The sequence below is a fragment of the Equus przewalskii genome, chromosome 15 (assembly GCF_037783145.1).
Source record: "Equus przewalskii isolate Varuska chromosome 15, EquPr2, whole genome shotgun sequence".
NCBI lineage: Eukaryota > Metazoa > Chordata > Mammalia > Perissodactyla > Equidae > Equus > Equus przewalskii.
Genome location: NC_091845.1, coordinates 6,085,965 through 6,112,946, shown reverse-complemented (window position 1 = coordinate 6,112,946; position 26,982 = coordinate 6,085,965). Strand labels below are relative to the sequence as shown.

The window sequence follows — 26,982 nt, the reverse complement described above, 5'->3', positions numbered from 1 at the left end:
GTTTTTTTCCAGTTTAAATAAACTTTTTTTAAAAAGACAATCCAATATGAACTCTCAGGATGACACTGTGAGGGCTCTAAGATGAATAATAAATCCTCCCTTGAGAGCCTTCTAGGAAATGGGGAAGTAAGATACATTTATAACTACCAGAATATAAGTGGAAATAATAAGTGCTATAAGAAAAATAGATATAAAGGGTTATGGGCATTCAAGAGAGAGATTATTGTCAGCTAGGGGAATCAGGGACAGGTGATATGGAAGCAGGGGAAGAGGTAAAATGAAGATCATCAGTAGCAGTACACCAGCAATTTCTTCAGCAAGGAAAAAATGAGGGAATCAGGTTGGCTGAAGTGGATAATGAGTAAAGCAGAAGAATGTGAAATAAGGCTGGAAAGATAAATGGGTGCTGGATTTTGAACTTTTTAACATCAAGTAAACCGGAGAACCACTGGAGCTCCAACACAGGCAAGTAACATGCTCAGAGCGGTTTTTCAGGAAAAATGATGTGGCAGCTGCTGTTATGGAAATTGGAAGAAGGAAGAGAGATTAGTTAGGAGACTAGTTCAAGTGGGACAGCAGAGCTCCATTAGGTTTCTCTTCTGGTTTCTCTTCAGGGGGCCCATCAGCACCACAAACACAACCATCAAAGGTCCACACGTTGACTGCCAAAGCCTCAATTCAATTTGGAATTATCCTTCCACAAATATGTCAGTCAATGTTGGTCAAGTAAACAGTACCATGAACAAGAATCAAAATAGGGTGTATGTTAGCAGATAAAACTTCAGCCACCCAATCCTGAAAAGTAACAAAAGGGCAATACAGGGATTTAAATTTGGGTCTGATTGTCTTAAAGGTCCATACACTTAATCATTATACTGAACTAAGTCTCCCAGACAAACTGGTAGTAGATGGGGATGGAGAAGATAGCCCCAGTAACACCCAGAAGCAGCACCAGATGGTCTTCAGCTTCCCGTCAAATTCACACTTCCCACTTGGGCTCTCCATTTAAGGTTAGAAAGTAATGAGAAAAAGTAGGTTAAAATCACTTTGCAAATGAAAGACCACTGTTGAAATACAAGGGGATTATTACTATTTTGCCAGCCATTAAGCTTTCATTTTTAGGAAGGGGAACAAAAATAAATTCACTCAAACTTTACTCAAGCCTTTTGAGTTTTGCCTTCAGTTCAAAATCTACCTAAATGTACACCACCATTACTGGGAGGCTCTTCAGGTTCACAAAAGAAGTACAAAGGAATTTATTCCTAAATTAGGAAGAGTGGAACTCTTACAAAGAAATGAGAAAACTCTGGACTGGACTTCCCAACCTGAGACCCTTGCCTCACCTAGGTACACAGAATAAACCCAATGCACTGATTTTACATAAAGAATGGAGGGTGGGAAAGGAGGGATCATGGAGTTTTGAACTAAGGTTTTCTCAAATGGCCCGCCAAGCAAAATTAGTACAACTTGACTTTTCTGTTCCAACCAGGTGGGTTTTTTCCCAGGATAGTAGGAAACTTTTTTGAGCAGTAATTTCTTGGAAAAGTTGGGGTTCTGTGTCAGAAAACCAAAGAGCAGTGTCCTGCCATGATGCCAACGTGAATCTGTTGCTGGTACTACAAAAATAAACTATGCAGAAATAACCGGCTAGTTCCAGTGCTCTGGAAAAGAGGAAGACGCTGTGATTTCTAAGTTATTTCCACCTTTACCTGGGGCCTATGAACTTTATCAAAATAATTTTTTCTAGCAAATTTTCTTTTCTTCCATATACTTGATTATATTCAAAAAAACTTAAGAGAACATTTTGCTTTAATATGCAGAAGAAAACTTAAAAAAAAAACGTTTTAATTAGCTGGAAAGGTCTAAGGGAGCTTTTCAAAGAAAAGTCTTTGAAATACACCCCCATAAGAATGTACTATTTGTTTGGATGAAGCGACAGAAAAGAAGATATTCCAGGCAAGAGTAATAACAGAAGGAAGGCCAAGGGGTGGGAAAAGCACAGGGTGTGGAAGGAACACAGCAATATAAAGCAATAAAACCTGCAACTGAAAAGCCAATTAATAAAGATGCTAAGTGACAATGAAGATTTTGCCTGTCTATAAGGTGGGCAACACGATCCACAATGTTTTCTATAGGCGATGGGCAGCTTAACGTTCTAAAAGGAATGTTCACGTACCACGGTTCTTTGCTTATTTGGCAAGAAAACACGGATAGTGTTGCTTGTCTTAGAAGAGTCCGTAAGTTTGCCATCATCTGACGCCCGACGCTGATAGCCAAACTGCTGAACTATTGTAGGGGAGATACAGCTGGGGCCATCAAACACCGCGTCTTTGAATCCAAAACCATTGCTGATCGTCTTCCAGGCCCCCTGTATGTGCTCCATTGATGCAGCTTACAAATACTTAAACCTGGTAAAAAAAAAACAAATAATTATAAGTCTAGAACAAAAGCAATTAACTCAGCAATACAATATACAGAGTAATAGTGAAAACAGTAGTATATGGGCTTTCTTGTAAGTAATACCTTCAGCTTACATAATTTAATCAGAAAACTTCTATATTAGTTTATTTCCATAAAATATTTCATACACAAGTCAAAAATGAGCAAAATGAGGACTACTGATCAAAAGACTCACCAAAGGTTACACCGACAGTTAAAAGCCAAACTGGAACATGAGCCCAGGCCTCCTGACTTCTAGTCTAATACTTTTCAATTATATTTCTCTTCTTCTTTGGTTATTGTATATTAAGTACGAGTGACTACCACTGAGTATGAGTAACATGTTAGCACTATGAGAAATTTTTTTTAAACGTGTAAGCCATAATTTTATGCCCTCAATGAAGGAAAAGTAGTATTTCTAGGATGTGTATTAGACATTTTTATATATAAATTATCTCATTTAATTTGTGAGGACTCCAAAGATTTTAAATCCCTTCTTCCATCCACTCTTTATTTTTAAACAAATAAGGCACAGAAAAATCATGCTACTTGCCTAACACCACCCAAGTGATAAGTAAAACAACCAGATTCTGTATTTGTTTAAATTTAAAATCCATGAACTTTCCACCACAGCATTCAGAGTTCAGTCTTGGTGCAGAAACAAAGCTTGTAAATGGAAGCAAACAGAGATAGTCACCTAACTAAAAGTAACCAAATGCTTTAATCAGGCAACAAAAACACTGCGATAGAAGTCCACAGAAAGTCACACCATGACAGTAAGTCAGATACTTTGCAGTGAGGACATGCAATGCTCTGGCACTGACTGGAAGTCAGCAATCATGCAGAAGTGAAAGGTTTGTTTCCTCTTTTACAAAACAGTGATGTTGACAGAGAATCCCATCCTTCTCAAGCCTTCCTCCTTCAGAAAATTGTTTTGTCTCATTATTAACAGTAGCTACCAGTACTATGTGCCTACTATTATGAGGAAGTATATACTGCATACATCCCGCTCATATTATCCAACCTAACCCTTAGAGTGATATCCTTAGATATCACTTAGAGTAATCCTTAGGCAGAAATTACATCCCCATTTTACAGTCAAGAAAATGCTCACACAGCTTTAAGTGACAGAGATGGGATTCAGAACTGGGCAGCTCTGACTCCAGAGCCCTTATCTTCTTTTTTTTTTTTTTTTTTTTAAGGTTTTCTTTTTTTCCTTTTTCTCCCCAAAGCCCCCTGGTACACAGTTGTATATTCTTCGTTGTGGGTCCTTCTAGTTGTGGCATGTGGGACGCCACCTCAGCGTGCTTTGATGAGCAGTGCCATGTCCGCGCCCAGGATTCGAACCAACGAAACACTGGGCCGCCTGCAGCGGAGCGTGCGAACTTAACCACTCGGCCACTCGGCCAACGGGGCCAGCTCCCAACCCTTATCTTCTCATGTATAACACTGACACTGGAAATCATTTAGTCAGAACTGAAATGGCCTAGAATTAAAGACCATTTAATCCAAACCTCTTGTTTTCAACCAGAAGTTTCTGTCTGAATACCCACTTTGTGCTAAGTTCTTTCCCATATCACATGCCTGAATCAAGAGGAGATGATAGATATTAACTATTCTTGGTTAACAGTTGAAGAAACCAGGGAGATTTAGAGACTTTCTCACATCACAACATGGTCCTACTCTCACACAGTCTACATACAACCTTTTTGGAGGAGACTATGGTAGTAACTATTAAAATTTTGAAATGTTCCTATAAATTGATTTAGCAATTCAATTCCCCTCTAGGAATTTATCCTACAGAAATATAAGGCAAGTGCATAAAGATATATGTACAAGCATCTTCATTACAGCATTGTTTGTATCCTTGAAAACTTAGGAAAAAGATCAAACACCTCAAAAATAGAGAATTAAACAAATCATGTTAATACTCGTGTGATAAATGAAGTAGATCTTTATGTGCAGAGATGGAAAATGCTATCCATGACAAAACAAAAAATGAAAAATATAGTTTGACCCTTTTTTATATTAAGCTAGAAAAAGGGAAGAAAATAATAAAGTACTATTTCAGCAGGATTGTGAGGACTTTTTACTTTTTATATATTATGTATCTAATTTTTGCTTTTTATAATTTACCATTGTACTATAAACTTCTAATAGCCTGTTTTATTTCTGTAAGAAGGAAGGTCAGGACAAGATCCCACAGCCTTCAAGTGGCAGGGCCACGACTTACTGCCTCCTTCCTCTGGCACCTAAACCTGAGCCCCAACACACTCCTAACTCTATCCTTTAGTTACCAGGAGGTCACTTTTTAAGGGCATCTACAGCTCCTTTTCCCCCTAGATCTTTCTTCCCAACTAAAGAGGATGAGATGAAGGAGTTTAGGACCAGATGAGAGAGGAAAAGATGAAAAGAGAGAGAGAGAAGACTCATCTGAGCATCTCACTACCCTGAAATGATGTGGCTCCTAGGATCTATAGATACAGAACAGCCAGATCAATCCTAAAAACGCAACTCATTGTGTCCCTCCTCTGTTTAAGACTCAGAATAAAAGCTAAACTCTTTCTTTCGGAACATGCCAAGCTTCACGCCTCAGGCTTTTGAACTTCTTGTTCCCTTCACCAGGAAGACTGAAACCTCTAGAAACAAGCAAGCTGGCCTTTTCATATCAATAAGGTCTTCACCTAAAAGTTCTCTTTACAAACACTTTCCCTAGCTAGCCTATCAAAAAGACCCCACTCCCCTACCACCATCAAATAACTCTGTCTTATTTTCATCACGGCACTTAGTACTATGTTAGACTGTTTAGGGATTTGGATCAGTACCCCCCCACCACCCTCTGTCCACTCCATGAGGACAGGGCCCTGCCAATCTTGTTCACTGCTGTATTCTTAGTACTTAATACAGTACCTAGAACATGAAGGCATTCAAATATTAATTAAATGAAGTTAGGAACCAGAATAATGCTGCAAAAAATATGAATTTTTAATAGAAAAGACCCATCAAGAACTAGTAAATGTGAATTAAATCTCCATTTGGTAGCAAACATTTTAAAAATGCCTACCATTCAGCAAAAGACAAACTGCAATAAATTGCATTCTGTATTTAATTGTGGGAGAAGACTGTATTACAATCTATTGGTTAAAGAACCCACTTACGAGACTTAAATGTAGCCTAAGTCCAGGAACACAGTTATTTCATGATGAATTCTAAGTCTTGTAGGCATTAGAAAATAACAGTGCTGGTACTTAGTAGAGAACATACTACAATCAAGTGACAAAGTAAAGGCAAACCCACTTAATTCTCAATTTTAGACTACTGATCATTCATAGTTTTTCTTTTTCCTTGTCTTAAGACCACTCAGAGGCTAAGAAGCATACTAAGTCAGTGCTTGCCAACCTTCTTCACGTCACCCATACAAAATGATGGATCATATCTGCAAGGTATGCTGAGGTAGGCAGACAAGTCCAGGAAGACCAAGGGCCCTACCAATTGCCCCATGGCTGATGGGTACACCTCTAACTTGTTCATCACAGGAAGCTCTATGCTAATGTATTCCTTAATCAATTCTGAAACAAGAAAGAAGTATCTTCTAAAAACCATACAGCAGCAATATACTTCAATCTTAAATGGAGACGTTCAGAAACCCCATTGGTTCTACTCTCAAATGTAAACGTAGATGTAACGTAAACCTAGCTTCTAATGTTGTGATCTCTCCCTCTGATCTGTTAACCAAATGCTCCAAGTTAAAAAATATATACACGTTCACATATACACACCTAGAGACATACTAAAACTAGACAGTCCAAAGCAGAAATCAATTTCTGAATGTGAAAGGTCTTTCAAAGTTCCAAAGAAAAGTTTCAAAACAAATGCATTCTCTCATGAATGGGGAAATTCACTATGCTGGAAGAAATCAATCATTTAAAAAAAGACAAAGATATCTCCCTATAAAAGATTACTATTCCTAATACACAAAGAACTCCTAAAAATTAATAAGAAAAAGATGAACAATGCCACAGAAAAACCAGGGAATTAAATTCACGGAAGAGGAACAGGAAGGCTATAAACAGTATTTTTGATATCAGATTTATAAAATTTAAAACACTAATAAAAACATCCATCACAAGCATTTGAGGAAATCTACTTCTCATTATACTTGCTAAAAGTGTAAATCGCAACAGTCTAACAATCTAATAGAGTCTATTAGCTACTTAAAGATTTAAATTCACACACCATTTGACACTATCCTACAGGGAGAAAAAAAACGACCCAGCACTACAAAAACACACAGGAATATTTACTGCAGCATTGTCTATAACATCCATAAACTGTTAACTTCCTCAGAGCCAATGCCATGGAACTAAACTAGAACAATTTAAAGCAAGACTGGTTTACAAAAACGAGATCTCCCAGGAAATGATACTGCCAACACACTGGCTAACGGTCTAATTTAAAGACTATTTACCCAACTTTTTGTCTAGAAAAAATACTATCTAAAGTTATGAAAAATTCTACTTTGTTTTGCCGGAGCAAACTTTAAAGAGAAAACTTTTAAGCTTTAAATAGAGAGTATTTTATACTTTCATCTTTAAGTAGAAAACTATTGGGTTTCACTGCTAGAATTATAAATTATTCTCCATAATGTAAGAATGGGGCCAACGCCATCTATCTGTCACTAACACATTTTTTAAATACTGCAAAGCACTATATGTGTTGTGCAATATCAAAAATAAACCAAATGTCAAAAAAAAGATGAATTAAAAATGTAAAATAATAAATAAATAAATAAATGTAAAAAAATAAATTTCTTCATATTTATCCAACCTTTTCAGTCCTTACATAAAAGTGTATTTAAGAGAGAATTGTTACACATGGCATTTGAAGATAACTTTGATAGCAAAAAGTTTATATGAAATCTAATTTTAAAAGCTAATTTCTGTCCAATGATAAAAAAATAATCTTTTTTTAGGTAACTCTCTTCATATACAAAATAGTTACCTTTTACCAGAAAAGACACAGCCCATTCATAATTTCATTTATTATGACAGCGAAATTCTATAAATTATTTAGGAAGCCTATAATTTACTTAATATGACTTCTGGCCTATTCCAGAATTCAGATTCAACTGCTGCTTCCTTCTGCATTCCAGACCCCCTCAACCCCATCCCCTGCCCCGAGCAGCACAGAACACCTCAGAAACAAAAAGGGCCTGCTAGATCCTCTCCCACACTGCTTCCTCCACGTTGGCTACTATTCCATTAAAGAACTGCCACAATGGGACTAAGTGCAAAGTCAGTCTCTGAAAGACATCAAGGGATGAATATTTTATGACAGAAAAAGGGGACAATTCATTAATTGCTAGATTATCTTAGCTTTCTATAGACACACCTCCATATTTGTCATTCACGAGTTTATCTAAATTTCTCCAAATTCTTGTATTTCTAGTCTACATTATTTCTGAGGGTGGAAGGTTTCATAGGTTCAGCAAAAAGTTTGCCTTTTATTGGCTTCATACTTCATTCTACCATACTGGAGTTTAAAGATATATTCGCTTTAGTCATGTAATTCATGATTTTTATACTCTAAACTGTTTTCAAAGCTCTATCTTTCTATACCAAAAAGTCCATTTTTATCATAGCTCACTTGTCATAATCTCTCTTCAATTATTCTTTACATGAATATTCCTTTTTAGAAAGTTAGAGAAAGATACTTTTCTATATCCAAGTAAAAGATGGTTTATAAATTCTAAACAGTACTGAGTTTAGGGGCAAACAAAATAACTATAGTAGAAAGACACACAGCCCTGAATTATGCAGCATGAGGACTCAAGGAAGAGTCAAAGGCGGAGCCCCTGAACAATCTGACAGGAGTCCTACCTTCACATCCATTTCCGCTGCCTTCTTCGGGCCCTTTTTGTGGTATAACTAAAAGAGCACCCAATATGGTTTCAAACAAGGACAGAATACGTACTCTCTTAATAGCCAGCTTCTTCAGGGAAGAGACTTCAAAAACTCAAGTCTCTTTCTTCCCTAGAGTATAACTCATCACTTTCTCAAACTGTGGAGTATGACCCATTAGTGGTCAGGAAATCATTTTGGTGGGTCATGACCAGCTTTCTTAAAAAATAAGAGGGGCTGGCCCCATGGCCAAGTGATTAAGTTTGCGCACTCCGCTACAGTGGCCCAGGGTTTCGCTGGTTCGGATCCTTGGTGCAGACATGGCGCCACTCATCAGGCCACACTGAGGTGGTGTCCCACGTGCCACAACTAGAAGGACTCACAACTAAAATATACAACTATGTACTGGGCGGGTTATGGGGAGAAAAAAGCAAAAGAAGACTGGCAACAGTTGTTAGCTCAGGTGCCAATCTTTAAGAAAAAAAAGATTGGTACGTTGTTAGCTCAGGTGCCAACCTTTAAAAAAAAAAAAAGAAGATAGAGTAGAATGTATCACACAGTACAAATATGTACTATTTTGAGAAATCTTTTATTCAGGTATACACATATTATAAAATGTACTTCTTGGGGCCGGCCCCAGGGCCAAGTGGTTGGGTTCAGGCGCTCTGCTTCGGGGGCCCAGGGTTTCACCAATTCAGATCCTGGGTGCGGACATGGTACCACTCATCAGGCCATGCTGAGGTGGCGTCCCACTTGGTACAACCAGGGGCACTCACAACTAGAATATACAACTATGTACTGGGGGGCTTTGGGGAGAAGAATAAAAAAAAAAAATTGGCAACAGTTGTTAGCTCAGGTACCAAACTTTTAAAAAAAGAAAAATGTATTTCTTAGTGTGGATCACTACTAATCTGAAAGCTACTGGTGTAATATTTAGAATCCCCAGGAGAGCTTGCATCAATTTATCCAAATGCATTTATCCATACAAAATACATCTTCCCTTTTTTTAAGGATCCATCTAGTCTTAAAAGTGTCTTTCTTAGTCCTACCAATGAACTCTCTCCACATGTGTGCTAATGCCACCTTATGTTACATTTTAAAATCGTCGTTTCTGGGGCCAGCCCCGTGGTCGAGTGGTTAAGTTCGAGTGCTCCGCTTCGGTGGCTGGGATTGCACCAGTTCGGATCCTAGGCGCGGACATGGCACCACTCATCAGGCCATGCTGAGGCGGCGTCCCACATAGCAGAACCAGAGGCACTCACAACTAGAATAAACAACTATGTACTGGGGGACTTTGGGAAAAAGGAGAAGAAAAAAAGAAAGAAGACTGGCAACAGATGTTGGCTCAGGTGCCAATCTTTAAAAAAAAAAGTCATTTCTCTTACTGCATGTAATTCTAGTTTTCATGTATTTCATTGCTATGTGTACAGAAAAAAACTCAGTATATTAAGTTTTCATTCTTTTTTCAGGTACCATTAGTTATTTTGTGACCTTACTGATCATTCAAATTTACTGTGAGGCTAGCTACTTTAATGGATACACTGACAGTAGCCTGAGACCATTCTCCAAGGCTGATTAAGTTACATGGTTCACTAACTTTTAAATAATATGACATTTTGAAGGTATGGAACTTACATACCCCTGGTTCTTATACTATACTGTCTCATTTACTAAATTATTTTGCCCTATGTTGAGGTTCTAATATTTATCTCTCTCTCAAAGTAGCCCTTCCTCATTTATCACTTTCTCATTTATCACTTCTCATAATGATCTTTGTTGCTGTGAGGGCTTCTGTTTCCTGCCTGCTGAGATGACCTTCTTTTCTGCTTTCAAAGAAAATACCAAATGAGAGTATGGTCCCAACTCTATTTCACTGAACTTAATGTAGATTCCCTGCCTAATTTAAATCCTTCTCCAAAGCGTACACAACAAAGATTGTACTCATTCAGTCTTGCAACTTTTTTTTTTAACACTCTCTTCTGTATGGTTTAAGAGACCCAGTCTTTGTACAGTATTAAAACCTAAAAATGTACAAAGTAGGTTTCTGAAAGTCGTTCTGTGAGGGCAGCTCCTCAGTAGAATTCTGTGACATTCTTCAGGTAAACCCGAAATTCTGCCTCATAAAGCCTCCCTTCTTTGCTCCCTATTCATAAAGAATTTACTACTCCCTCCTCTTTTTCATATTTATATTATTCATATATATATACACACACATATAATTAACAGCACTTTCCACCCTGTATTGTAATTATTTATTTACATGTCTGCCTCCCTATCTGACTGTAAGCTCCCTGAGGATAGAATACATGACCTCTTTGTCCTAGCATGACGCCCAACCCATAGGCATTATTCAACCAAGACTTCAAAACCAAGGGGATGGTAGTTACAGAATCCAAAATATATTAAATATTTTAATTATTTAATATTAAAATTTACGTAAATTATTAAGGGGGGAGCTATTTTTAAGATGTAATATAAAGTTATAACCACAAGCAAGCATCCATGAAAAACACAAATATTTAACAAAGACTGGTCATCTGAACAATAACAATATTGGTTTGTTCTCTATTTTGACACCTGCCAAAAGTCACCAGGCAACAAGATGTACTTACCAAAAAGTAAATTTCTTAAACTTCTGTACCAAGTAAGCAGCAACAATAACAATAATGATATTAGCTAACAGCTATTGAGTTTTTACATTTCAGTATGTACATATTAAGCATCAGCCCTTTACATACAGCATCTCGTTTAATCTTCCTAACAATTCTATGAGAGAGACTATTATCCTGATTTTGGAGATGAGGACACTGAGGGCCAAAAAGTTTAAATAAAATTGTCCATGATTACACAGTAAAATAGAGAGTCAAGATTACTGACAGAATATCTAACATCAAAAGCACTCACAAGTTTTACCAGGGCTTTATCACATCATTGTTCTTTATTCTTAAGGCAGATAAGATCAGTGCATTTGTGGGACAAGCTATTGCTCAGATGAGGTGCCAGATTTCAAGCTTGTGGCTGCCTGCTCTAGCTTCCTGATAGCCGGCTCCTTCCTTCCACACTGGTAACTTGTTTTTAAATATACTTTTAAGTAAAATATGATATAATAAGAATTAAATTTGGGGAGGGGGTAAAGGAAAAAAGTTACCCATAACTTTACTCATCCTAACACAGTATTTTTTGGATATCATCTTCTAATATTAGAAGTATAATACATGGATATCAGTTTAAAATCTACCTCTATCTTTTATTGCTGTGTGGCCTTTTGTCAAACTGCTTAACTTCCCCCACACCAATTTTCTCACTCAATCATTCATGCAATAAACGTTACTGAGTACCTACTATGTACCAGGCACTGGTCTAGATGCTTGGATTATCTCAGTGAATTAGAGACAAAGACCCCTGATCTCAGGAGAAGCATATCTTCCAGTGGAAGGACATACAATCAAGTAAATTATATAATAAGATAGTAGGTGATAAGTGCTGGCGGAAGGGAGGCAGGCTGCAATTTATACAGTGAGGTCAGAGTAGGCCTCAATGAGGAGGTAACAGCTGAGCCAAGACTTGGAAGCCAGGGAGTGTGACTTGCAGAGAGCTGAGAGAACATTCAAGGGAGCAGAACAGCCAGCGAAAACTCTAAAGCAGGAGTGTTTCTGTGTACAAGGAATAGCAAAGACATTATGGAGTTCAGTGAAGTGAGAGCATAGCTGGCGGAAGAGGAGACAATGCAGATAACATACTGCCATATACGTCACTGTAAGGACTGTGCCGTTTACTGAGTGAAATGGGAAGCCATTTAAAGATTGTGAGCAGAGGAGAGACACAATCTGCCTTAGGTCTCAAAAGGACTGCTCCAGCTGCTATATTGCAAATAAACTACATACGCAGTACATACACAATTATAGAGTTCAGAAGAAGTCTGGACTGACGAAATAACTGTAAAAAGGGATAACAGTACTTACCCTCATTGTGTTGTTACAAAAACTGTTCAATAATGTTTGTAAGGCACCTAGTACTGTGCCTGACGTACAGTAAATGATACTACTATAGCTTCTGCCTTACACAAGGAGAGCCAGCACAGTTTGAAATTAAGGGAGGGTAGAAATTCAGCCCATGCTCACTTGCTAAGCCATGTGCCTGGTACACAGACAGCATCAGCCTGGAATAAGGGGATTCTCCTAATTCACATGAAAGAGGCAGTCCTGCTGACTGAGCTATGGAGCTTTTGCTATTTAGCAATGATGCCTTGGGGGTTAGTTGTGGCCTTAATCCTTGTCCATATGTATACACAACTGCATTCTCAATCCGAATCCTATGCTACATTATTCTCCTTCCAAATATAATTTAAAATATTTGATAATTATTTGTATAATCATACTCTATTGTGTTGAATGGAATTTATTCTTACTACTTTTAAGTCATACTTTTAAAATTTTTAAAATCTCTGAAATCAGAACGCATCTTATAAACAATGGGGTCCCTTATCTGTCCTAACAAAGAACCTGAAATAAATACCTTCAGATATATAGGTATTTTGATTAACACCCTAAGTGTGGGATTACTGGGTCAAAGGTAAGAATTATGTATGAATGCTTCTACTGTCATGTTTTTAATATTTTAAAACTGGACTTGGGTGAATTTTCGTATTTAAAATAAGGTTATTTTCTGAAGCAACTGGTTGCTGCCTATTTTTTCTGATTTTTTTGAGGGGGGAGCGGTAGGTTTAACCCGGAAAAGGAGGGTTATGCTGCTACTTCATCTTCTTAGAAGTGACAAAGGCTTCTAAAAGTTTAGAGAGGTAAAGATACAGATTGATAAATGCAACAGCAGTGGGTGTAACTTTTTTTAAGAATTTCACATTAGGTCCATTTCCCTCAGCACAGTTAAGTGTTGGTGAGATTGTTTTGTGTTTTTTATATTCCTCCGAAGAAAAGTAAAACTCAACAGCCTAGTTCCCAAAGAGCTCTCTGAAACCCTTCTAATAAGAAGGTCCACCCCTTCTTTATTCTTGGAAAAGGTAAAATAGAGGGTCTCTAGACTGGGGGATCCCAGGTACAATTGAGAGTATGGATGCCATTCTGGAAACTATACTAACTGAATGTTTGAATGCAGAGACCAACGCCTCTTCCATAGCTGGGCTCAGGCTCAGAGAAACTAGCATGAGTTCCCCTACCTTGCAGAGAAGCTCAAAGACAACACGCCTAACCTATACACTCAAAGATTCCAATCAGTTGTTTATCCTTATCCTTTTAAAAATAAACAGACTGCCAAGGATTACCAGTCATTTTAGGAAAGTCTCTAACATGGATGATAAAGACCAAAACACACAGGAATAAAAAAACACAACTGGATGACTTGAGCTATTAGATTAACTGGAGTTATCAGAACAGAGCCCAAGAATGCCCAGCACATTAAATTTTACAATAATGGGGAACCAGAAGATTCTATAAACTTCTAGAGAAAAAAGACAAAGCACTAGGAAGAAGAATGACTTCAAATTTCTCAACACTAGAAGCTAGAAGACACAATGGAGCAAAGCCTTTTAAATTCTGAAGGAAAATTATCTCCAACTTGGAATAATCAACAAAACTACCAATGAGGATAGAAAAGAGGTATTTTCTGACATTCCTAATTACAAAAATTTTACCTTCATGATCCCTTTCACAAGGGATTTGTTACACGTATAGGAGTAAATCAAGAAAGAGAAAGACTTGGGATATAGGAAACCGGGCATCCAACACAGGAAAGCAGCACACAAAATCTGCAGGAAGCCAGTGGAGGGAAATCCCTGGATGACAAGTGTGCATCAGGAACAAGAATCCATAATTATGTGACCCTTTCTAGCAACCTCAAACTGCCACCACCACTTACCTACATGATGGCTTTTTCTTTCCTTCAGAGAGAGAAAGAGAAGGGAGAGAAGGAAACAGCTGACATTTTTAAAGTTTTACATGATCTTATACCCCTTTAAGTACAATCTTCCTTATAGAGGGGGTAGTGGGACCTGTGCTAGGTCTTGAGACGTTCTAGGTGACTGAAAAGCGTGAATAGTTTAGCAGCATAGGATTTCCCAAAGCATGGGCCATATATTATTCATGGTTTACAAAATGATTTTAAGGGACTTGTAGATATGACAACATAGAATTGAATCAACCAGATAAAGGTTATGAGAAGGAAGAAGTCTGAGTTTGGTATCTTTAATACCTCTTTAACACTTCCTAATCTCCCTTTTTATTTATTTATTTTTGTGTGTGAGGAAAATTGGCCCTGAGCTAACGTCTGTGGCCATCTTCCTCTATTTTGTATGTGGGATGCTCCCATAGCATGGCTTGATGAGTGGTGTGCAGATCCACACCCAGGATCCAAACCCGTGAACCCCAGGCCACCAAAGTGGAGCGAGCAAACTTAACCCCTACGCCACCGGGCCAGTCCCCCTAATCTCTCTTCTTAATAAAAACAGATTTTACACTCAACACCACTGGCAAACCATCATATCTAACTAAAACTGTTGTTTTTGTTTTAGGAATCTAGTACTATAATGTGATTCTATTCTCCTGGTAGCTTCTTCTGGGTTCATTTTGACTGTGTGTTTTGCAAGTGTTTATAACACAGTTACCTCCAATTTTGTGCAAAAGAAATCAACACAAGATAATGAGTCACAGCCATGCACCCTCAATACATCACTACATTTCCAGCAAGGAAGCCTGCACCTGCTTTGCCCCTGTAGTTTAGGATGATGCTATCACTCAGCTCTTATCTCTGTAACTCAACAGCCTCAAACTACTTTCACCTTTAAGTTAAAGTTCTATTTAATATGATACATATATTAAGAATTTAACATGCCTTTTTTGAGGGGTTACTACTGGTTAACTGCCCATGCCAAGGCCAGGGGGGAGCTGCCCTCCTGGCCCCAGCCTACCTTGCAGCAGCCTGTCTGAGGAGCAGCCTTCCTCTCCTGGGTGGGTCATGTAGTAGGGCGTGGGGGGAGGGGAGGGTGTGCTGGTCACATCCCCGTGTCTGTGATACCCATGGCAAAGAGAAAATCTGCTGGAATAGACTTCTGAGGAGTGAGGAGAGCTTAATAAAATGGTTTCAAAAAAAAAAAGAACTTAAGTGTCTTTTAAACTATGCTAATATTTATATTATATTTATATTAGGAGTCTTAGGTTGCACAGATATTAAGTGGTCTGTCCTCATTTTGCCCATGAGCGCTGTTACTTTTTTGTGTATAATTTGGCAAAATGTATGGATTTTCAGGAACATTTATCACATCACGGCAGAAATGTCTATATTGGTTTTCTATATACAGTAGTGTCTTAAAGCTTCCTTTTAAAAATAAACGTATTTAAGGGCCAGTCCCGTGGCTGAGTGGTTAAGTGCGCACGCTCCGCTTCGGTGGCCCAGGGTTTCGCCGGTTCAGATCCTGAGCGGGGACATGGCACCGCTCATTAAGCCATGCTGAGGCGGCATCCCACATACCACAACTAGAAGGACCCACAACTAAAAATAAAACAGCTATGTGCCGGGGGCTGTGAGGAGAAAAAGAAAAATAAATAAATAAATGTATTTAATTTTTAAAAGTGAGCTATTTAAGAGAAAATATTAAGTAAGCAGTACTGTAGGTGGTTCTCTGTTCTAGTAAAAGTGAGGAAGGTAACAGATGAGTGACTGAAATTGGGGAACCACTAGTCTAGCAGAGGCAATACATTCTTTACATAAAAGACCCTGTACTTTGCCATTACTTATCTGTCAGGCTTTCAGGCAAGTCTGATCAACAATAAAGTCTTAGCAATCAAATCTAGAATTTTTCTCAGCCTGCTCCTTCTCTCTTCCCCTTAAAGAGACTTTCATTATACTGCACCTCCAGGGGCTTCTTCTGTCTCCAACTGCATCTCCACTATTGCTTGGCTGGCTTCTATTCTTTCTCCTGCCCCAACGATGGATGTACCTCAAGGCTCTATTTCACTATACTTTCCAAGTGTTTCACAGCCTTTCTACTCTGAACTACTGCCTCCATCAATGAAAACTGTGGTGGACAACTCTATGTTGTCTCTCAAACTCACACTCCTCTTTTGAGAACTTCTCTCCTTCACCCATAGGAGTAAGCCCCAAGCAGCAATGTTTATATGTTTATATTCATGATCCTGACCCTCTAGGCCCCACTACAAGTGAATGGAACAAGAATCCAAGCTGGGAACTTGATCTGAAATTGAGCCTAGACAGAATGGTCCTTCGAACTGAGAACACGTAAAGTCAGGAGCTGTAAGATAAAAACCTTGGTTCATTTTTTCCAAAGCAGTAAAACCAAGTTTGCTGTTAAAATGGCAATATTCTCAAAACTAACTGGTAGATTCAACACAATCCCTACCAGAATAGCTTCTTTGCTGGCTTCTTTGTAGAAACTGACAAGCTGACCCTAAAATTCATATGGAAACTCAAGGGACTCAGAATAGCCAAAAGAATCTTGAAAAAGAACAAAGTTGGAAGACTCATACCTTCCAATTTCAAAACTTATTAGAAAGCTACCATCATCAAGGCAGTGTGGTACTGGCATAAGGACAGACACATGGATCAATGGAACAGAATTAAGAAGGGTGTCAAACAATTAAACCATCCTAGCACAAATGGTGCTGCGCCAATTGGATACCACATGCAAAAGAATGAAGTTCGACCCCTACTTCACAGCATATATAAAAATTAACCCAACGGATAAAGACCTAAATGTAGGCGCTAAAACTATAAAACACTTAAAACAGAGGAGTAAATCTTCATGATCTTAGATTTGGCAGTGGCTTCTTAAGATGTAATACCAAAAGCATAAGCAACAAAAGAAAAAACAGATAATCTGGACTTCATCAAAACTAAAAACTTCTGTGCTTCAAAGGATACCATCAAGAAAGCAAAAAGACAACTCAAAGAATGGGACGAAAGATTTGCAAATCATATATCTGATAAAGGACTTGCATCTAGAATACAAATATTCTATAGAATACAGAATAAAGAACTCTTACAACTCAATAATAAAAAAAGACAACCCAATTTAAAAATAGGCAAAGGATCTGAATAGAAATTTTTCCAAAGAAGATATAGAAAGAACCCATAAGAACATGACAAGGTGCCCAACATCACTAATCATTGGGGAAACGAACATCAAAACCACAATGAGATACCACGTTACACCCATTTAGGATGCTGTTACCAAAAAAAAGAAGTGTTGGCAAGGATGTGGAGAAACTGAGACTCTTCATGCATTGCTGGTAGGAATGTAAAATGGTTTAGCTACTATGGAAAACAGTATGGCAGTTCCTCAAAAAATTAAAAATAGTTACTATATGATCCAGCAAGTCCACTTCTGGATATAGATCCCAAAGAACTGAAAGCAGTTACTCAAAGAAATATTTGCACACCCATGTTTGTAGCAGCACTATTCACAATAGCCAAAAGGAAACAACCCAAGTGCCAAGAGACAGATGAACTGATAACAAAATGTGCTCTATGCATAGAAAAAAATATTATTCAGCCTTAAAAAGCAAGGAGAGTCTGATACATGCTACAAGATGGATGACCCTTGAGGACATTATGCTAAGTGAAATAAGTCAGTCATAAGAGGGCAAATATTGCATGATTCCACTTATGTAACATTCCTACAGCAGTTAAATTCACACAGACACAAAGTAGAAAGGTAGTTTGCTAGGGACAGGAGAGGGAGGAGGGGGTGGGGAATTTACCGGGTACAGAGTTTCAGTATAGGATGATGAAAAAGTGCTGAAGATGGATGGTAGTGATAGTTGCAACGGTGTGACTATACTTAATGCCACTGAACTGTACACCTAAAAATGGTTAAGATGGTAAATTTATGTTACATACACTCATGAGTCACTTGACAACAGGGATATCTTCTGAGAAATGCATCCTTAGGTGACTGCACTGTTGTGTGAACATCATAGAGTATACTCACACAAACCTAGATGTTACAGCTGATGACACACCTAGCTATGTAGTACTAATCTTATGAGACTACCATGGTATATGCAGTCTATCTTTGACCAAAACATCATGATTTGGTGCATGACTGTGTATTTCACCACAATAAATTTTTTAAAAATTGTTTAGGGGCCAGCCCAGTGGTACAGCAGTTAAGTGCGCACATTCTGCTTCTCGGCAGCCCAGGGTTCGCTAGTTTGGATCCCGGTGCAGACATGGCACCACTTGGCAAAAAGTCATGCTGTGGTAGGCGTCCCACATATAAAGCAGAGGAAGATGGGCATGGATGTTAGCTCAGGGCCAGTCTTCCTCAGCAAAAAGAGGAGGATTGGCAGTAGTTAGGCTCAGGGCTAACCCTCTTCAAGAAAAAAAAATTGTTTACACTTTCGTAAACCAACCATGTTATTAAAAAAAAAAGAGAGAGATGGCATGTTGATCATTACAGGTCAAAACACTGAAACACTATTAAAGTCACTGATACTAAATTTGGAGGCACTGGGCAGGCCCATGTACCTCCCTGGACCTTGTGGATTCATCACAAAAACAAGGTGGCTAGGACTAGATCAGTCCTACTCCCAGCCTGGAGTCTCAGGACCCCTGTGGACTCAAAAATCTAACTAAAAACAAAAAAAGATTCTCTGGTTACTTTCAATATTTCCAAATAAAACCTAGTAAAATTATTCTTTTACTTTACAAAAGCCTGCCCAGAGCAGTAAGAACATAAGACTTCTCTCCTTCCTGCAGACTAGAATTAGAGGACTTCAGGGTGGATTTACAGGTTATTAGGACCCTAGAACATGAGAATGTTCATAGCATTCCTAACAGTCAAAAGGTGGAAACAGCCCAAATGCCATATTCATCAACTGATGAATGTGAATGAATAAATAAAATGTGGTCTATCCAAACAATGGAGTATCACAGCCATAAAAAGGAATCAAATACTAATACATGCTACAAAACGGATGAACCTTGAAAACATTAAGTGAAAGAAGCCAGTCACAAAACTCCACATATTACATGATTCCATTCACATAAAAGTCCAGAACAGGCAAGTCCACAGAGATAGAAAGTAGATTAGTGTTTGTCTAGGGCTGGGGAAGTGAGGAATTTTGGAGAGTTATAGCTAAGGGATTTCTTTTCGGTGGCAATGAAAATGTTCTAAAATTGATTGTGGTGATGGTTGCACAACTCTGCCAATATACTAAAAAGCCACTGAATTATATACTTTAAATAGATGAATTGCATGGTATGTGAATTATATCTCAAAAAGCTGTTACCAAAAAAAAGCAGGTCTGCAGTAATTTGGTAGGGGCTATCTGGGTTTCTGAATTTTCTAATTCCTGGTTCCACTCCTTCATAAATCCTGGAACTTTTCCTGCCCCAGTATCCACCTACAAGATTCACTATTATATTTACTCTAGCTTGAAATGGATTCTGCTCCTTGCATCTAAGAGTCCTAAGAAAAAACATTTCTATCCTTAAGAACTGAAGGTACAAGGAGCAAGTGGCTCAAAAAATATTTGCTAAATAAATGAACAGCAACAGCAGCAAGAGTTTTTATCAGTTACCATATCCTAGGAACTAGACGGAGCACTTTCTATCAATTACAGTACTTAAGAAGCAGAATAGTTTTGTGGGTAAGACAGGTACTGGGTTTGAAATCCAATTTCACTACTTACAGGCTGTCTAAACTTGGGCAACTTTTAAACTCCCTGGGTCTCAAGTTTCTCAGCCGTAAAGTTAAGATAATATAGTACAAATGTTACCAAATCACAGAATGAATAAGTTAACGTATGAAAAGTATCTAGCTTACAGTCTAATACATAAAAAGCATTCTGAAAGTTAGCAAAAATTGTGTACCTCTCCTATTACAAATTCTTCAGATAGGAAGTTTTTTTTTTTTTTAAGTGCATCATACTCATTAGTAAGCTTAAGAACTAGAGCATCATTTAGTGGCAGGTATGGGGTTAACTTGAGACCTTCAACTTTTGAGAGCTTCAGTGAATTCAAGATCTCCCAGCAAATGAATACAGAATCTTGGGTATGTGTAGATTTACATCTTTCTGGGGAGAGACCTTAGCTTCTATCAACATTTGAAAGGAATGCATGATCCAAAAAGAATCAAGTATCACCGGGAAAAGGGTCAGCACAATTGGAAACCCTTTCACTAGCTCTTCCTTTGCTCATTTCTGATTTGCTGTTTTATATGGCAGTAACATATTTTAACATTTAAAAAGTCCAAGTATATTTATCCATTATACCTTTATGGAGACTGTAACAAACGAGGTAGGGAATATATACATACGTATTACATAACTAGTAAAACTATACACTATACTGTAAGGTAGAAATATTACGATAAAGAAATACAAATGAGATATAGCAGCCTATTCTAAAACAAAGAAAATTAAAACAATGGTTGGGGGGAAGCTTACGTTAAGAAAAAAGACATTTAACTATTACTTGAATGCAGCTATATGACTTGCCACCTCTAAACTGTAAGTTCCTTGAGGACAGGAACCAATCTTCAGCTCCCTCACCTTGCATGGAGTTTGGCATAGAGTAGGTGCCCAAAATGTACTGAGTAAATGAGTGGATGAGCAGCTCAACCAATGATTGCTGACAAATTTAACTCACCAGGCAGCATGCTCCTTGAACTAACTTTCCTAGATACAGGATTCTGAATATTTGAAGTGAAGTACAGGTGATTTAGGGATAAGCTAGGTGCTATTATTTAAAAGTTTTGGGGCCGGCCCGGTGGCAGGCACAGCAGCTAACTTCGCATGCTCCGCTTCGGCAGCCTGGGGTTTGCCAGTTCAGATCCCAGACCTACACACCGCTTATCAAGCCATGCTATGGCAGGTGTCCCACATATAAAGCAGAGGAAGATGGGCAGAGATGTTAGCTCAGGGACAATCTTCCTCAGTAAAAAAGGAGGACTGGCAGCAGATGTTAGCTCAGGGCTAATCTTCCTCAAAAAAACCCCCAACAGATTAAAAAAAAAAGTTTTGAGGTTGCAAGTAACAGAGAATCCAACTCAAACCGCATAAATAAAAAGTAATTTACTGGTTCATTTAACTGACAAGAGCAAAGGGAGAATGGCTTCAGGAAGGCTTGGTCCAATGGCTCAAGGTCACTAAAAATCTGGTTTCTTTTGTTTTCTCCTCTCTGCCTTCCTTGGTGTTTGCTTCATTCTAACACTGACCCCACCACCCCAAGTCACAATGTGTGTGACTATAAGCAGATTCTGAGAGCTACATGTATCCTCATTTAAGTCTGGGAGGTAAAAAGCATTTCTCAGGGAAGCTCTTTGGAATAAGGAAGACCCAAACATGATTTCATATCTCACTAGCCTTCCGTGAATCACGGTGAACAAATCATTATATCCTAATGGCTGGGCTTTATTGATTGGTTTAAGCTAATCACCCTCTCCCCTAGTGCTAAGGATGGGGTCAATCTCATTAAAATTGGATGGCTATCTAACAGGGAATAAGGGTTGACAGCTCCTCAGATAAAAATATGGGACACAGTTACCATGAAATGGGGGGAACAGAAACGAGTGTTCACTTCACTGGTTTACCAGTAACAATCACCAAGATCAAGGGATTAAAAGAGGGAGCTCAGAGAGTAAATTGGCCTACCGTGCATACTCTTAAAATGGTACAATCAAAATTCTGGTGACACACTTCAAGCCCCTCGCACGTTGCCACTGTTTATACAACACCCACCCATGACAAATCAAGCAAGCAACACAGGTCTTCTTAAGCCTTGTAGCTCTGTTCTTTAGCAAATCTCAGAAGATCCTTAGAAGACTGTAGACTCGTGAGCAGGCAGGGGACCTAATACCAGAAGTTTTCCTTTTCAGTTGCTTCTCTGGAATACATCTGTCACTAGGACTAGGGAAATAAAATTTCCAGAAAGTGAAATATGACACATAGTAGAAAAGGGACAGACTTGACAGATGAAGAAAAACAAAAAAACAGCATCTTTTAGGCATCTACCCCGAAGTAGGCAGAGTGTATAGGTGTTTTATATGCTATTTCACTTAATCCACATAACTGAGGTCAATGTTCTTAATTTCAATTAAGGATAAGACTCAAAAAAGTTACATAATTTGCCTTACGTGAGTTTAAATCCAGGCTCTGCAACCAACTACAAACGTGACCATAAAGAAGTCACCACCTTTTTGGACCTCAAGTTACCTCCTCTGCAAAATATGGAGTTGGATGAGATGACTTATAATGATCCTTCTGGCTCTAACAGCTAGATGAGTCTAGAGCCATGAAAATCTAACATATATTACAATTTCCTAATACAGACTGTGGTTCCCTGGCTTTCCAAATAGACTACACCAAGCAACCTTTTCTTAAGGATTTATAAATCACTATGATGAGTAATCTCTGGTTACTGACAGAACATAAATATAGAAGATTCTCCTAAAACAACAATTTTACTCAGACTTGAGTGAGAAAGGTTAATAAGGTAACTAAAATTTTTAAATATTTTTATAATACACCTATTATGAAGTAAAATTCAAGAACCAAAGATTTAAGATAAAATGTGACTTCAAAGAACTTTCAGACTTAAACAGTAGGCATTTAATCTTCTCTAATATTGGCGGTATAGTGGAAGTTTCAGAAACAAGGATAACGAATGTAACAGACAACTGAATTCTGTGTCTCCTTTGTATTCTTCAGACATTTCTTGCACTCCGGTGGCCAATGCCACTTCTGACTATCACTGTACTTACCACTATTAACACCCCTACTCCTCAGCATTTGCTGTTGACAACCTGATTTGAGGAAAAGAGATTATAGGGATTGTGAATTAAGGAGCACAACAGGAAGATAAAGAGCCTAAGGACTTAGCCTACTGAGTAATGAAAAGGCTTTAAGTATAGGTTTATTTGCAAGGTCAAACTGTATTCCAGAAAATTAAGGCTACCAAAAATCCAACATTCAGGTAAGCAAGATCCTCTTACGCAGCTGGACCATAAAACTGCATAAACTGTTATGGTAAGACTTTTTTTTAACACACAAATCATAAATTTTCTAAACTCCATGAGCAGTGACTCAGCTTTGTTAACCTCCGTGCACTTAACTCCTAGAAGAGTACTTAGCAAGTAGTTGTTGAATGACTACATATGGTGAGCACATGCTTTGAAGTCAAAGAGACTTGTAGTTGATTAACCTTCTTGGCCGTGTGGACCTGGGCAAATCACATCTAAGCCTTAATTTCTTAATACGTAAAATGAGCACTATATTTTAAACACGTGTTGTGAGAAGTAAATGAAACACAACAAAGAATGCAAAACTCCATGTCTGGTACATAGTGGGCACTTAATCCAAGATAGCTATTACTACATGATAGCTATATTACTGTTATTAATAATAGTATGAGTGCTTATCAGCACAACAAAGTAACCCGGATGTTATCCTTGATTCCTTTTTTTCCTCACCCACATTTATTCATCCATCATGCCCTGTGAGTTCCTACTTCAAAAATCCAACAACCTTAACCTAACCCCAACCAATCTAACCTAAAGCACCATCATCTCTTGCCTAGATTACTCCAAGTGTCAGTATGTCCACTCCCAATCCCTCTAAATCTATTCTCTACAGACTGATCTTAAAACACAAATCCAGTCACATTATTCCTCTGCCAAAATCCTTCATCAGTTCCCCATCACACTCAAAACCCAAATTCTTTAACTATGACCTACAAGGCCTACATGATGACCCAGGTCCTATCTCCCTTCTCTACCTTATCGTCTCTCTTTCTCACTTTATTTCTGTCATACTGACCTTCTTGCTGCTAGCTCACTTCTTGCCAATCATGTTTCCACTCAAATGTCACTCCTCAAAGGGGACCTCCTTGACCATCCTGTTCAAGTGTATCCTTGCCCCTCCTCATCATTCTTCTCTGTTTACTCAGCTTTACTCTTTTCATAATACTTTACACCATCTAATATAATACTTTGAAATCATACTAGCATCTGCCTACTTAGTGATTACCGTCTGCCTATCTCACTAGACAGCACACTCCAAGAAGCTAAGTTCATTTCACCCTTATAACCCCATCACCTTTAACAGTAAGTCCCTAAGACACTTCCTGAATGAATAACGAACACTGGCATCTGGGTCCAACGAGTGCTGAGTTCTAATAGAAATCATCGGTGCGGTCATTTATGAGCCACACTATGCTGAGGGACTACGCTCCAGAACTAGAACACTGACAAGTGTGAAATTCTACAACTGCAGAATCAGCACAATAGAATTACTGACTGGTAGTCAGCTAACGTCCTATAACAAATCATCAGACAGATCCCAAACAGACAAAAACCAGCTGATAATACCCAACTGAAGCCATTATGGAATTCTACTAGGCTGGAGTTATTTCCAAAGTTGGATTCACTAGTATTGTTTAGCATTTCCCTTCATAGTTCTTCTCATTTAAAAATAAAGCCAAGCATCATTCTTGTTCACCTGCTCGGTCACACTAAACTGTAAACATTTTCCACCTACACACGTATCCAATTTGTCCTAAATATACACTGCTGAAAATACAAAGTGGTTTTAAACCACAGTGCCCCTACTAAAGAAAGGTATTTTTAAACATGCATAAGATCATGTAGAATGCAAAAGAATGTGTAGAAAGAGAATGATTTTAGATTTAGGGGGGAAATAGTTCAGTTTAAAGGAAATACAATGATTCTCAAATCTTTTGGGTACCTGTTGCAAAACAAGAATGCTTTCCTAAGCATAACCAAATAATGCTAGTTATAGTTTAGATTCTTCTATGTTAATTTAAAATATTCTTCATAGGGGCTGGCCTGGTGGTGCAGCACTTAAGTGTGCACATTTCCCTTTGGCGGCCCGGGGTTCACCGGTTCAGATCCCGGGTGTAGACACAGCACTGCTTGGCAAGCCATGCTGTGGCAGGCGTCCCACATATAAAGTAGAGGAAGATGGGCACCGATGTTCACTCAGGGCCAGTCTTCCTCAGCAAAAAGAGGAGGATTGGCAGCAGATGTTAGCTCAGGGCTAATCTTCCTCAAAAAAAAAAATAATTATTCTTCATGTACATAAGTTGTCAAATATAAAACCAGACATTCAGTAAAATTAAGGAGAAAAACAAACAAAATTTTGTTACTGTTTCCAGCAATTTCCAGAACATGCGAAAACTAAAATCTGCTAACATTTTCACATCATGTTTACAAATGATTCTATAATCACACAGCAGTCACTATTTTCTCTGTATTTGCTATGGGCCAAATACCATAGGGCACAATGTTGTAGCCCTAAGAATAATTCTTCATTTTAGTAAAAAGATGAAGCCAAGTTCTCAATGAATAAAAACAAGGGACTGTTGAAGATCAACAAGTTTTATAGGCCACAGCTAATTAGCTGACTTCTATGGTTCAACATAACTTTCTCAAACTCCTTCTTGAATAATTCAAAAATACAGCAGTGTTAAGAAGAACAACTTTTACAGTAAATTCATATTTTTAAAATCAGGAATACATTCCTGAGGGTTTCCATGAACAACATGCACCAGTACAGCCAATGTATTTTCTGCTATACACCAAGTGGAAAGCTCTGAAAAAAGAGAGGAATAGAAGCAGGAGGCCAGTGATTTTCATCTCCTTACACTTTCAAGAAAGAAGATTAATTATATTTTTAAATCTAAACACTGGTAAGGCAAGGTAGAAGTCCTTTCCATAATACTGCACTTCCATTCTCAGGCAACAAATCAAATGGCCCATAAGAGCACTGGTACCTACCACTCAACCCCCAGGCATCAGCAGAGAAGTTACAAACATTCTGTTGGCTAAGGCAAAAGGCTGTACCGTATTGCCAGAGAGTCTGCAGAGTTCTGAGAACTGTGTCCAGTCCTCATGCCCCAATCCACACAAAGCACTGTGTGGCTGAGAAACCGGCTATAGCAGGTAGGAACACTCTTGGATACGCAAACATGTTAAGGATCAAACAAAGTAAGAGGGTAGTAAATACAGGGGCCATGCTATGTGAAAACTGACTTGTTTAAAATTTTTAAAGAAATCAAGTTATTTCCTAGCATAATTCCTAATAAGCTGTTGACAAGTGATCTTACAAAGGACACTTGTATAATTTATTCTGACTCTCATAATCCAGGAGAAAACTGGGTTGCAACACAGGCTTTTTAAACGTAACACATTCATTTCAGCCTTCTTACCCTGTGGCCTAGCTCTAGCAATAATTTCAGTGAAAGGCTGCATTTGGAGGCATTTCTAAAAATAAATAAATAGTGCCAGATTAACAAAATGTAAGTTAGGAAACAAAAACTTTCCAAAAACCCTGGGAGGGTCTCGTTGTTTTTGCTTTTTGAGTTTACAAGATGCTATAAAAAATGTTTTGAAAGCAAGACTATGTTTAAGGTGCAAGAATATTAGGGAGGAGCACACACACACAAAGTACTATTAAGTAGCCTCAGGACAAGTCAAATCTGATAAGGCTACAATTATGAAAATGTAACTACCAGTACTTAGGGTATAATTTTAAGCTATTTGAGTCCTATGCTTTAAGGTGCAAATCCCATCTTAAAGCCTAATCTGAGGCATAAATGTTTGACTAGAAATGCTCCTTTACCAACTTCTGGAGACACAGACCACACTGGAGCA

At 38.3% G+C, this 26,982-nt stretch overlaps 1 protein-coding gene across 5 annotated transcripts in view; it reads right to left on the bottom strand.

The window, feature by feature from the left end:
* RAF1 (Raf-1 proto-oncogene, serine/threonine kinase) overlaps positions 1–26,982 on the bottom strand; it is a 67,231-nt gene that overhangs the window by 24,295 nt on the left and 15,954 nt on the right. For 4 of the 5 annotated variants that reach the window (XM_070574723.1, XM_070574724.1, XM_070574725.1 and 1 more), the window contains exon 2: positions 2,177–2,408. In XM_070574723.1, coding sequence (XP_070430824.1) covers positions 2,177–2,383 — 207 coding nt within the window. In that variant the 5' untranslated portion in view covers positions 2,384–2,408. Of the gene's footprint in view, positions 1–2,176; positions 2,409–2,635; positions 3,170–26,982 lie in introns of those variants that run through there. The other variant, XM_008525638.2, reaches the window with a different exon arrangement.